At 35.6% G+C, this 13,838-nt stretch overlaps 1 protein-coding gene across 4 annotated transcripts in view; it reads right to left on the reverse strand.

Annotated features, from left to right (window-relative positions):
* ARAP2 (ArfGAP with RhoGAP domain, ankyrin repeat and PH domain 2) overlaps window positions 1-13,838 on the reverse strand; it is a 169,265-nt gene that overhangs the window by 103,629 nt on the left and 51,798 nt on the right. For all 4 annotated transcript variants that reach the window (XM_037530434.2, XM_037530435.2, XM_054688391.1 and 1 more), the window contains exon 10: window positions 8,711-8,889. In XM_037530434.2, coding sequence (XP_037386331.1) covers window positions 8,711-8,889 — 179 coding nt within the window. The remainder of the gene's footprint in view (window positions 1-8,710; window positions 8,890-13,838) is intronic.

Consider the following 13,838-nt stretch of genomic DNA (forward strand, 5'->3'; position numbering starts at 1 on the left):
AGCACAGAAGCCATTTCATCCTTAAGGTAAAATGTTTGAAGACAAATTCTTGGACCCCTCGGATGCCAGAGTGAGAGAAAAAAATAGGACAAACCCTGTTTCCTGAGGCAGCTGCAGTCCACTGCCTTCACTACGAGATCTTTTAACACAAATAAATTCCTATTTGTTTAAGCAATCTTTCAGGTTTTTGTCATTTGATTCTACTTGATAGTACTTGATTCCTGATGGATAAAAATATTATAACAAACTTTCCCCACTTGCAAAGGTATCCAGAATTTTCATTCAGAATTTTACAAAAAGTCTTCGTTTCTTGTAAAGGTATATGTTTTTGGTTAAAATGAGGAAATAACTCATTTATAAAACAAATCATTAACTGAATATTATTTTTTCTGATGAAAGAACAAATGGCTCATTTGGTTAGAGAAACAAGTCAGAAAGTGAGAGAAATACAAAAGAAGAGGATACATGCTAATTACTGGACAATAACTAGCAGTAATTGATACCCTTCCACTTTGTATTGTAAGCCCACTTTAAAAAACTGCATTTAATGTAATCTATAATAGAGGAAGAGAGAATCAAACCTTTCCAATCTGCTCATTTTAATAAATTCCAGCATATGGACACAGTGAGATACTCATTACACCGGAAATAAAGAGCAAAAACCAAAGTCTCAAGTATCTATACCAATGCTCCTGTTGGCTAAGATACCTGCTGGAGAGATTTCCAAAGCATGTGATTGGGAACTTAAGCTCTCCTTATAAATTAGGAAGTAAAATAAGGATACCAAGGTAAGATATTTTTAAATCAGCCTTCCGACGGTCCAGCCTAATGTGGGAAAAACTCTACAACAAAATAATTAGACTACAAGTACTCAAACAATTCTCTGTGATGAAGCTTTTGATAAGAGCTGGATTTGAGACCATTCCCAGCTCTATTCTGAGAGGTGTTGTCTGCAGGTACTGTGCATTACCAAGGGCAGAGATACATATTCAGACCATCATACCAACAGATGGCAAGACTGATAACCTTTTGCAGAAACTGATGAGCCTCATCAAGGTCCCAGCCTGAAAAGATGTCCTCTAATTTCTACCAGCTAATCAAAAAGTGTCTATGTTTAAAGCTGAGATTTCTGGTAAAAAACAAAGTGAGGGTCAATTCAAGGCCCCAAATTTCTCCCAAGCAAGGAAAAGATGATTTTTGAATCTGGAAAATGTATAGGCCATTTATCAGCTGTTTGCCATGGCCATATGGTTTTGAGTAATTAGAGTATCCACTGAACTCTCTGGCACAAATGGACTGTAAAATGTACAGCAGAATAACAAAATAAATGTCAGTGCACTTGAGAGCTATTAAATATAAAGTTGCATTTCTTATTTAAAATATCTGTGATGATATTAAGCATCTTTTCAGGGAACATTTAGAAAATATGCAAAATCTACCTCATCCCTAGATGCTCATCAAAATTACCTGTGTTGATCTCTCCCTGCCACCTGAGATTCTAACCCAGGAATCTTCTGGTTAAAGCAAAACAAAGTGCCATGATTCTCATCTATAGGCACAACTGAGAAAAACTCAATCAGATAACAGAACCAGCTGCACAACCTACACAGCATGCATCTGCAGTGTTTATTATCAGAACATAAACACTTCTCTCTGCCTTTTGTAGAGCAGGAAAGGATGCAATCAGATTATTTGAAAACCATTTGAAATCATTAAGACCACAGGTTAAAAATAGGCTGGCAAAACACAGTGACATATTGATTGTAAAGATCCAATTTGCCCTGGGTGCCAACCCCTGTGCTAATGTCCAGAAGTTTAAAAGCATCAGTCTTCATTAAGCATAGATAGTGAGCTCCATAATTGCTTTAATATTTATTTGTGCAGTGCTCTGAAGCTGACAAACAGCTATGCACTCTCATTTGATTTTCTGAGTAATTCTTTGAAGAAGGCAGAGCACATATAGTCATTTTTTTAATGGGCAAATTGTCCTGGCAAAATGGTGTTTTTTAAGTACTTAGTGGGTGCCCAGAAGTCTGCATAGAAGACAAAGACCGGACAGCTGTCTTAGGGAAGCTTACAGTCTAAGGAGGGAATGAGAGAAAATTGTAAAAAGAAAGAAAAATGCATGGCTGCAGGGTAAGCAATGAATCCTGCCTGGGAAAGAGTCATGTTCATATGAGGTGACGTTTGACAAAACAAACCTCAAAACCCAAACTAGCTTGATCAGGTACACCTCTCCTGCTTCAGTTCACTCACCCGCAAAGTGAGGATGATTGTAGGTAGTACCTACAGCGTCAGAGTGGTGAGGATGACGTTAATACATTAAAAAGGCTTAAACGAATGCCTGGTATACATAGTGCTACATAGCCCTATTTAACTACTGTTTTATTGTTATTTTATACCTCTTGAATTTGAAACCAGCATAATATATTGTCTGTTTAAAAGTTAATTATAAGAAAATGTTTAAAAATAACCTGCGGGTATATATAAATTTTTAAACCTGAGATGGAATGTGAAAGCTAAAATTTTCAAGAAAATTCAAAATAAACTATTAACTACATGTGATTGTGAGCACTATTTTCATTTTTTAAAAAATATGCCTAAGTCAGGAACAAGGCAAGTTTTTAACTTTCGAAACGCTATAAACTAGATTGAAAAAAACAGCATGAAAATTTATTGGGCAAAGTTGTATTACTAAAGAAAGCACAAAGCTACAAAGAGATGCTGGAGTAAACATCTCACATTTAATTTGCTGTTATAATAGATGGGATCTCAAAGAGCAAGAGTCCCATCACTGGCACTACTAAGCCCATGGCCAGGCCTGCAGAGCAGATCCAGACCTGCAAAGGTAGGAATTACCAAGTGGACATTGGGCTCGGACCTAGGAAGAATGTTGGCTGTGATGTTTCCTGGCTGTATGACTCCTGGCAAGTTATTTACCTTGATCTCAATTTCCTCATTTATGAAAGGACAGTGATATCTACCTTATGTAGCAATGTAGTAAAAAATTAAAGAAATATAAATTTAGAGCCTAAAACACTGTCAGTACTTTCATTGGGGGTTTTCTAAATACAGAATTTGTCTTCAATAAAAATAATCCTATTTTATTTATAGTGACTGAAAATATTCATTCCAATGATTTCATATTCAACATCCAGATTAGAATTAACAGCAACTCATCAGTAAGATACTAAAATGGGTTATTTGTATGAACCTGCAGCTACAGAAGCTGGTTAAAACTACATTTTAAAATTATATAGTGAAATGAGCAAAATGAAAGTTTGAATCCTAAACAGAAAATTAAAGAAAGATTTGTTAACCCCATTTTGCTTAAATTTCAAATCTATTTTTGGAAATACTGGATGCCAGGTTCCCATGCCAGAATTTTTAGAACTCGGTACTTAAACATTTGTTGAAAACAGATGTGGCATTGTATGACATTGGCACCGGATTTCCTGGGAAACACCAGATGCAGAGTTTGGCCAGATACAGAACCCAGAGAATTTAAGGCCACCACCTACATCCTGCTGTTTCTTTCTGTACCATATAACCCATAGCCCTATGAGATCTATTCAAATTCTATTAGAGTTCCACTCCCATGCCAGACACCAGAGACATTTTGGTTGGGGCAAAAGGGGAGAATGATTCTCTTGTTATTCCCTGCTTTGAGAATGTTCGATCAAGTGAATTTACGTAGTCAAAAACTCAATGCCACAATTATCATTAAATGTATACACAACCCCAGCCATGAAGGCATCTGGTTGTAATTAATTCTGTAGTAATAACATGATATTCAAACAACTTATCAAGAAAAGAAAAGAGACTGGCTGACAGCAACATAAAAAATGGAAACCAAAATCAATTTTCTCAAATACATCACATGTTCATTTTCAGAAATTCCAATCAACTAGCAAAACCATTTATGTAAAACACTATATATGACAACAGATATACTTCATGTATGTTCACATTATACTATCTCACTTAATTTTTTAAAAATAGCTTATATACTACATTTACATCATTTCAAATAGAGGTATACTTTTCCAGCATACAGAAAATCTGTAAGTTTTGAAATGATAAAAAGCAATATAAACAAAAACTAAAAGATTGAAAGTAACCATTATCTCAGAAAAAGTTGCAGAAAATATGCCAAGAGAGGATTATCTTTTTTATATAAAGAGATTAGTTATGAAAGACAACAAAATCCTAGAAGAAAGTAGAAAGATAATTCATAAGTAAATTTAAAAAGAAATTTTTTGAAAAAGATAAACATAAAAGTTAATCACAAATAGGGGTGTAAGAACTGCGAGTGGAGGGATAAACTAAAGAAATATTAACCTCATTAATACTGTTGAAAGCTACCCAATTTCCAACATCAACAATATTATTTACCTAGATGTTTACATTTTTAAAGAAAATTTAAAAATGAAAAGTGTTTTACTGTGTCTAGTTTTTGATCACCTGCCACTCAATCACCTGGGATGCTTTACTCAAATGCAGATTCTAATATCTTATCCCCAGAAATTCTCAGTCTATGGTACTGGGATGAGATATCTGGAATTTTAACATGCAACTAAATTAATGGTCTTAGAGACAGTAATGCATCTCCACACCCATGACAACATTTAAACTAAAGAGATAAACTTAATTGTCTGAGCCAATTAGTAGCAGAGCAAGAATGAAAACCTAGAACAGCTACCATCCAGTCCAGTCTTCTTTGCTCTAAACAAGCTCTCAAACTTCTTTTTTAGTAACACTTCAACATAGACCATAATAGCAACCCTTCCACCTCCCTCTACCCTCTGCTTACTCTCTGAAATTGCTGCCAAAGCAAATGAAGAAAACTATGATGTGACAAGAAAAATGAATACACTTCATGAGTTATAGAGGCCTAGGTCAAATGTTTATTTTTATTCAACTCATGCTATAGTTGTGAGTAATAAATTTATGGGTTTAAAATTTTAAAAACAAAATAAGTTTTTATGCAAGGAACTAAATTAGATCTAATCAAATTAAGATAAAGAGGTCAAATCTAACACCTCTTACATTTTTATGAAGATCTTTCTCATCATCTTTAATATAACCAGAAGATCATTTCTTGTGTTATGACTTAAAACTTTTGAAACTAAATCAAATTATTCTTTTTCTAAAATTTCATTGAAGTAACATTCCATTATAACATTATATATTTCAGGTGTTTATCATTATAAATCAAAACTTTTTCATTATCTTTCAGTGTTCTTATCCAGGAGAAAAACTCCTTATTTAGCACATCACTTCAGTTCTTCACATAATCTGCTCAGCCATGTGAGAAAACCAGTGGGCAACATTCCTCTGGAGAGAAAGGCACAGACCAGGATATAAAAATACATCAAACTGGAGGGTATTTCACAGCCTGAACCTGGACAGCCTTCCTCAATACAGCCACACAGTCTTGAGCCAACTAGTTGTTTTTTGTTGTTTTTTTTTTTAAAGATTTATTTATGTATTTATAAAAGAACCGGGGTACAGGCCAGATGCACTGAGAGGGTGAGAGAATTCACCAGAGACAGAGCGGGGAACAGAACAGGCAGACTGATGAAATATACTGCTGAGGGGAGCAGCAGGCAAGACAGGAGAGGTCTGCTGTGCCATGTGGGACCCTCGCCAGACAGCCAGGATCAAATCGGCGCCGCTGAGGCTGCGGACAGCTTCAGAGCTCTGTGCTCAACCGCCGGCACCACCAGGGGATGCCCGAGTCAACCAGTTCTTTAAGACTCGACTCAAGACCAAGTCTCTTTAGACCTAGTCCCATTTAATACAATATTTTTTTAAAGAATATATACATAAACAATAGTATGCACATTTTAAGTGGTAAAGGTTTGTGTTTGTGTGTGCACACACACGTGCCTGTTAGTGTATACAAAAGGACTTGAAACACACATACATTAAAAATAGGTTAACTTCTTAAAAGATAGGTTAAGGTTCAGCATTAATACTTTTAATTTTTAAGGAGAATATACTCATTTCTTGTGTCAAAAGAAGTTTTTCTAATTTCTAGATTTCATTTAATGTCCTTTTTATAATTCCTGAACAAATCTAATTAAAGTCTGAGTTTAACCACCTATCAACAATGCTTATCTTGTCTGACTTTTCTTACAGGGAAGACATGGACCCTTCTCATCATTTTGAGAGTACATGACATGGATTCAATGTATGTTGGAGACATACTCTGAAGCTCCTAGGCAACTAAATTATTCAAGGCAAAAATGCTTGGCTATTTCTAAATATCCTCTTTTTAAAAGGTCACAAACCTTTTAGAAATCTTCTTTTCAGCATACTTTTTAAAAAGGCAATTTGGTATAGTGGCTACAAAGCTAGTTTAAAGTTACAAAATGCTGGTTTTAAATTTAATTATGCATGATAAATTATAATCCTGAAGCAAGTTATTTAATCCTCATTTTCCTCATCTAAAACACATGGATGAAAATATCTTTCTCCTCCGTTTGTGAGGAAGATTAAAAAGGAATGTTTATAAATCAGCGTAGTACCCATTATTCAACAAATGGTAAACATTATGCTTTTTATGCTCAATTATTAGTATTAAATGAATAAAACCATAAAATTGCTATTCAGAAAATGTTAATAAAACTTTAAAAAACATCTAGTTACTTCTAAAGAATGAAAAACTCAGACAATCTAGCTAACGTAAGCAATGAACCCAATAATTTTTAGACAACAGGTCTGTGCAAGCAAAAACTGAATACCTCAATTAATTAACATCTATACTGCTACATTAAAATGCTATATGCATTTTTTTAAGATTTATTTTTATTTATTTATTTATTTGTTTATTTATTTATACAAGCACTGGGTACAGTCAGAAGCGCGGGAGGGTGAGAGAATTCACCAGAGCCAGAGCGGGGAGCAGAGCAGGCAGAAGGACCGAAGTACACTGCTGAGGGGAGCAGCGGGCGGCAGGAGAGGTCTGCGCACCATGTGGGACCCTCCTCCGGTGGTGGCCGGGGAGCAGCCAGAGATCCAACCGGCGCTGCAGAGGCTGCAGGCAGCTTCGCAACCCGGCGCTCAACCGCTACGCCACCGGGGAGGCCCTGCTATATGCATTTTTAAACTTCATACCAATAAGAAAAGTTTTAATCATCTACTTCACAGACTAAAAATGTTCATACTTAGTCCCTACACTTTATTAAGCTTTACATAACTACTACTCTTGAAAATTATGCTAGCTATCCAAAAGTTATTAATATGCCAAATTGTGCTCAGCAATGCCTTCCACAATTAATTGGCTAAGAAATCTTATCCAAAAATATACTAATGAGTAAGTTCACACTTAAGTTCAGAGAATTCCTTGATAAGGATTGATAATGTTCTTGAAACTACTATTTGTTTTGAGTTGACATTTTTATTTCTCATTATGAAATCAGTCAGCATTTACATTTCACCTTATCATAACCCATCATAATATATCATAAAATGAGTTCCTCTTAGACCCAATATCCAAAGTACAGTGTTTAATTCAAGAAATAATTACTAAGCACCTAATATATTCTAGGCTGAAGAATTAAGTAAGACTTCATTTCCCAAAAAAGCTAAGGGAAAGATTTTCTTACACATTTTAAAAACCAGGTATGTTAGAGAAAGGATTATCTACAGAAACAAATGAAGTTAACAGAATTTGTTGAAATTTTATTTTAATCAGTCCCCTCAAAGTATTTAAATTCTCTGTTGAGTCCATCGTTATTAACCAATTTTAGCAAGTCAAGTCCATTACATGCATATAAAATGATATGCATATATGTATATATAAATCATGTGCCTCTAGTATATTAATTCCTGTGTAAACAACATATGTGCTAGAAAAACAAAAAACAGGTCTCCCCAAATGCTGCAAACTCAAGAAAATGTTACTTGAGCCTACTTTATAATTTCTTTTACCAAAAAACAAACAAAAATAATCTACAACAGGGCCTACCTCATCAACATCTATAATGGCTCATTGTTCGTAATTATTCTCTCATGTAGTCTGGTATTACTTCAGCTAAGAAGCGCTTTTTAAAACTTATTTTCAATAATTGTGTCTATGCCTTTCGAAGATGATGTCTAGTCTCAAATTTAATGTATACCACTTCCCTGCCACTGGAGTTACTGAGAAAATTCAACAACACTGATATATAGATATATACCTACTAGGGCTTCCCTGGTGGCACAGGGGTTAAGTCTCAGTGCTATCAAGCTATTGCCAGCCACTGCAGCGTGAGTTTGATCCTTGGCTAGGAAGCTGACCCACATGGCAGGCACAGCGACCTCTCCTGTCTCGCCCACTGATCTCCTCAGCAGCGTATTTCAGTAGATTTGCCTGTTCTACTCTCCACTCTGTCTCCAGTGAATCCTCTCACCCCCACACCTCTGGCCTACACCCAGTTCTTGTATGGATAAATAAATCTTTTAAAAAAAAGATACATACCTATTTATAAACGCATATACAAACACGCATCTTACTGAGGTAATAATGGTTTACAACACCATATATGATTCAGAATAAAGGATGACACCTCTTCAGATGTGTTACCACATCATACACTCTATTTTATTTAGTGAAGTATTTGTTATAAGCGAAACTCAAGTAAAAACACTCATACAGCTAATAAAGTATAGTTGTTAATGGAATCAAGGAACCACAACTTGCAATTACTGTAGCATAGCTCACCTGTTCATTTTTGCAAAGCCACACGCTGTTTCCACTTAATACAGTAAAAATTTTGGCTTTATATCCTCTCAATTCAAGATACCCACATTTCTCAGGAACAACAACTGCTTGAGACTGTGAGGAAAGGGACTGTGATTTCAGTGCATTTAACAGTATGCTAATCCACTCATTTCTCTCCTCTGAAAACAAAGACAGGAGAAAATATAAACATTATATTTATCACTTACTTATCACATTAATCACAAATACAAACATTATATCACCGTATATAAGTGGTATGTAGACACAGACACATGAACATAGTTCTACTCTCTCTGCAAGAGATAATTCAGATACTTTCTCACAACCACAATCTGAAAGTTATTGTAAGTAGGGTCAATGGTCCAACTTTTTAAGGAAAAATAATTGTAAAACTTAATACTCGGTCATCTTGCAGCCAATACCACTGGCTTCACCTACCAGTTGCAAAAACTCAGGATCCATTCCAGACCTGATGAATCAGAATCTTTATCTTAAGAAGATCTCCAGATGATCTGTCCATATTAATATTTAAGAAGCACTCATAGATTATTCACGAGATTGGATTTTCTCTTTCAGTAGAAGTAATGTGACTGAACAGTTAATAGATTGTACCTGGCAATTCAGTTATTTAAATGCCCAGAAAATCTTTCTTTCTAACAGTCAATTGAAACTTAGTCAAGAGCACACTTGCCTTGATAATCTAATCCATTTCATTTGCACTCTCGTCACATCTTATTTGTAAACTAAAACTTTGTTCTCGGGCCTCCCCGGTGGCGCAGTGGTTGAGTGCTGGGTTGCAAAGCTGCCTGCAGCCTCTACAGTGCCGGCTGGATCCCTGGCCACCAGCGAGGGTCCCACATGGTGCACAGACCTCTCCTGCTGCTCACTGCTCCCCTCAGCAGTGTACTTCGTCACTCTGCCTGTTCTACTCTCGGCTCTGGCTCTGGTGAATTCTCTCATCCTCCCGCGCCTCCGACTGTACCCAGTGCTTGTATAAATAAATAAATAAATCTTTTAAAAAAAAAAAAAAAAAAAACCTTTGTTCTCACATTACATAACAGCTAAGTGATTTCAACTATGTAGAACACACTAGGTTATGGACATAGGAATTTGACCATGCCCCCCTAAGAGCAATTAAAGCTGTAAGTTAAGTTAGATATGCATACATAAAACACTATAAATATATAAATGATAGGTGAGTCAATTCAAAAGTGCACCGGATTTGCTTAAGTCATATAGCAAATTACTATTAAAATTGGTGGACTCTAATGTTTTAACACTGACAACTGTTCCTGGATTTACACAAAAAAATAAATGGGGGGATTTATAGTAAGTCTTGAAGAAAGGATGAATTCAAAAGTCAAAACTGGAGTCAGAAGGGAAAAGCTGAACACTAAGAGGAAAACACAAGAACAAAGGAAGAAAGAACCAACATCTGTTCAAGAACTAACAACTGAGTGTATTTATAATTCTGAACTCATAAGTTAACACTGAAAAATGTGGTTAGAGATTCTGTACCACCTTTGCAAAAAAGAATAAAAGGTAGCTTGGTATTGTCAACTGACTGGACAAAGAAGGTGGGAAGTTCTTTATTAACAGAACCACTTCAGGTTTTCAGTTTCTTCCCTTGAGCGTCTAGAAGACTGATAGCAACATGGGAATGAAGGAAACTTATGCAAGAGAAGACCCATAAAGTGGGTAAATGTTTCATGTACATGGAGACAAAATGGACAAAATTAAGGGACAACTGCATTTATGAACCTAAAAAAAAAGACTAGCAAGAAAGCAAAGGAGAAATGGCTGTTAAGGCAAAGGGAAAAACAAAACAGACTGAATTTCATGCAGGAAAACATTTTAAGAAGGAAGGAGAAAAAAATAATAAGTAGGGCCCAACTTTGGGAAACTGAATATTATCTCAGATCCTTCTAGGACAGGTCTGGCCAGAATTACTTTACTGTGAATTGAAACAAGTCTCCATATTAGATTTGTTCACATCTGAACATGAATCTATTGTTAATCACCTTCATTTGTGTACACCTTCAAAACTATTAAAGACTTAAGGCCAAAGTATTTGATAAACACTCATTTCAACACTTTATTTGCAGGGGTTACATAATTCCCAAGTAATACTGCTTGTTTACATCAGAATGAAATATTTATCAATCATTAACAATATGCATCATTAAACTACAAGACATGGAAATATTCTGGTACCTTAGGTCAATGTCAATAACAGCAGATACAGACTGTACTAACAATTATGATTTTGGTAATGCAATAAATCTGGTGATCATTAGTTTCACAAAAGATACTCCTGCCAAGTAAATGATATGTAATGACTTTTGTATATTTGTGCTAATTCACACAAATCACTGAGTTTGAAGTGTAGGCAATAATTTAATGAATGGAGACAAAGGGTCCATGGCTTCTAGATTACTATTAGCATATATTTCAATTTCTCAGGAAATAATTTGAATTTCTCAGGCAATCACATCTGTCGGACTTAAGCATATTATGGCTACATCTCCGCAAATGGCTCCTTTAAAGCCTGGAAGATTACCTAGCTCCTGAGGGCCTCATTTACTGAGAGGAAGTAAACAGTCATGAAGAAGAAGGGAATTAATAGTAACATACAGCTTATTCTTAATTACCCATGCCAATGGAGATAAACAGTGATACAGATAATTCAAACATAAGAAAATAGATTAAAGCATTTAGTTGTGCAATGAGTACATACTTGCACATGGGGACTATGCTTTGACAGGCCACAATATTAAAAAAAAACATAATAATGATGTCCCCTTGCACTAAGTGTCTTGGGCAAAAGTTGATAGATTCTAGCTGTTTCTGCCCTCAAACCAAGATGCTTTCATTCTTTCCAATAACAAATATTTATTGATTGTCTATCATGATTTTAATACTATACTAAAATAAAATACCATTCTTCCTGAGAATATGCTCTGATTCAGATAAAGTTTTGCTCAAAATAAAGCAATCTGGGGTGGGGAAAAAAAGAATGGAGGAAAGAAGTTGGGGAAACAAAAAGTGTTTTAATCACTATTTCCTTGTGATTATTGCACAACATAAATAAAAGATAAAGCAAATTCCCTCAAACATCAAATTGGTTCTTGAGGTTTTCAGGAATGACATCTTATGTGTAAGAATAAAAAGAGGGTAAAACAAGAGAGACTTAACATTCCCTGGACAACCAGTAGGAGAAGGCATATTCCTTAAAAACAAAGGACTGACTGATTATCCTAGAGATTACTATGCAAGGGTTGTAAAATACATTAATCATAGAATCTAGCAAAGTTTAGTGTCACTCTTACTTTGATGTAATATTATAATCTAAAGATTCTTCAAGGTAACCCACGATCAATATTCAATAAGGAAGTATTATCCAACAGGGTTGTTCTTGAAATTGATAAAAAATATTCATACAAATAATTACTGAGCACCTATAATGCACCAAGACTATCTGAATATCAGGACTGGAAGAGTGGACAAGACAGATGATGACCTCATCGCCTGGAGGCTATATATTACACTGTCCACAAGTGCATTTTGCTCTCAGTAAGATGGAAAGACAACAGAGCACGTGGCATGGTCTGACATGATCTGAATTTCTTGTTGAATGATTGCTCTGACAAGTGTGTTGAAAATGTAACAGTCCAGTCAACCTAGGGAGGTAATTACAATAGTCCAAATAGAAGTAGTGGCTTGTATGGGTGTGGTAGTAGAGTGGAGGTATAGAGAATTGGTTATAATGAATTCCTGTTTCATAGTGAAACTGGTAAGACTTGCTGATGAACTGGATGTGAGATATGAGAGAGAAAAAAAATGCAAGATAGTCAATACAGGTACACAACAGGGAACTTTTCATTTTCCTGGTTCTCCCTCTGATTAACAAATGGCCCATTTCTTGCTTGTAAAACATTGAAGATTTTAATGCAGGTAAGTCTGTTTGTCCAAAGGGGGAACTGGCCTGTTTCCTATTCCAAGTGCTCTTTAAATTTTTTTTCTTTATGAAAAAGAACTTTATAGTATCATACCCACCACGGGAGGGCCGTGTGATAGCCTCTAGAACAGTTACTGGGATGACACATGTGCCTGCCTCTCAGGGATCTAGAATCCGCTAAGGAGCACAGGGGTTCATGGGGCCTGCAACTGAGAGCCAGTACTGAGAACAGCCCCGAAAACAGAGTAAACTGGAATTCTTAAGTTCTCTTCTAACTAGGAGGGCTGCCCACTGGATAAACCACACCTATCTTGGGAAGTAACACACCTATATGTGCAAGCACACTGTCCAGGGGGACAGACTGACTGGAGAGCTCATTAGCACTACTGCCCTCTGACCAGCTGCAAAGGTTCTGCTTGCATAAAGCAAACTAATTTTCTATTTGAGGCAGAATATTTTAAAACTATTTTTCAGCATAATTCACTTTCAATGAAAAAATAGTATTTTAGGGGAAATTGAAGCCTTAGCTGAATCTGGGGTCGGGTGGGGGGAGGAGATGCCAGATTATAGTCCAGTCTTAGCACAGACAGCAGGGAACACAGCAGCGATTAGAGCGATGCTGGCTTTAGTGGAGACAAGGAGTAGCAGCACATATATTAAAAGGGCATTCAGAACCTGACCACCAAAAATGAAGAATTCATCTCTGCTAAGATGTGAAAACCAGTGCCTCTTTCTGTTTAAAGCTGTGACCTTCCTTTTTGGCTAGATTAAAGTAAAGTTCAGTTTGGCTTTAAGTTCATAAAGGCAAATTTTGTATAAGTCGCTATGGATAATTTCTGAGCTTCTACAAAATGAAAAATCATTTGTATACGTGGGAGGAGATAAAGTACTTAATAAAATATATTTAGTATTTGTTGAAGGTTGCAAACTAAAAATATACACGCAAACACAATTTGTATAAATACACACACAAACATCTACATACACTTATCTTTTACAATATGAGTTGTTATTATGGAAAAATGAATTTCAAAATAACTTATTCAGTAATTCTATGTCTCAGTTTTTACCGAAGCAATAATTTCATGGGTTTAAAAATTAAATACCTAATATTTAACAAACTATTTATACCAGTTAATGAAATTATCT

Source organism: Talpa occidentalis, unplaced genomic scaffold, assembly GCF_014898055.3.
Source record: "Talpa occidentalis isolate TD23 unplaced genomic scaffold, MPIMG_talOcc4v2.1 talOcc4.6, whole genome shotgun sequence".
Classification (NCBI taxonomy): domain Eukaryota; kingdom Metazoa; phylum Chordata; class Mammalia; order Eulipotyphla; family Talpidae; genus Talpa; species Talpa occidentalis.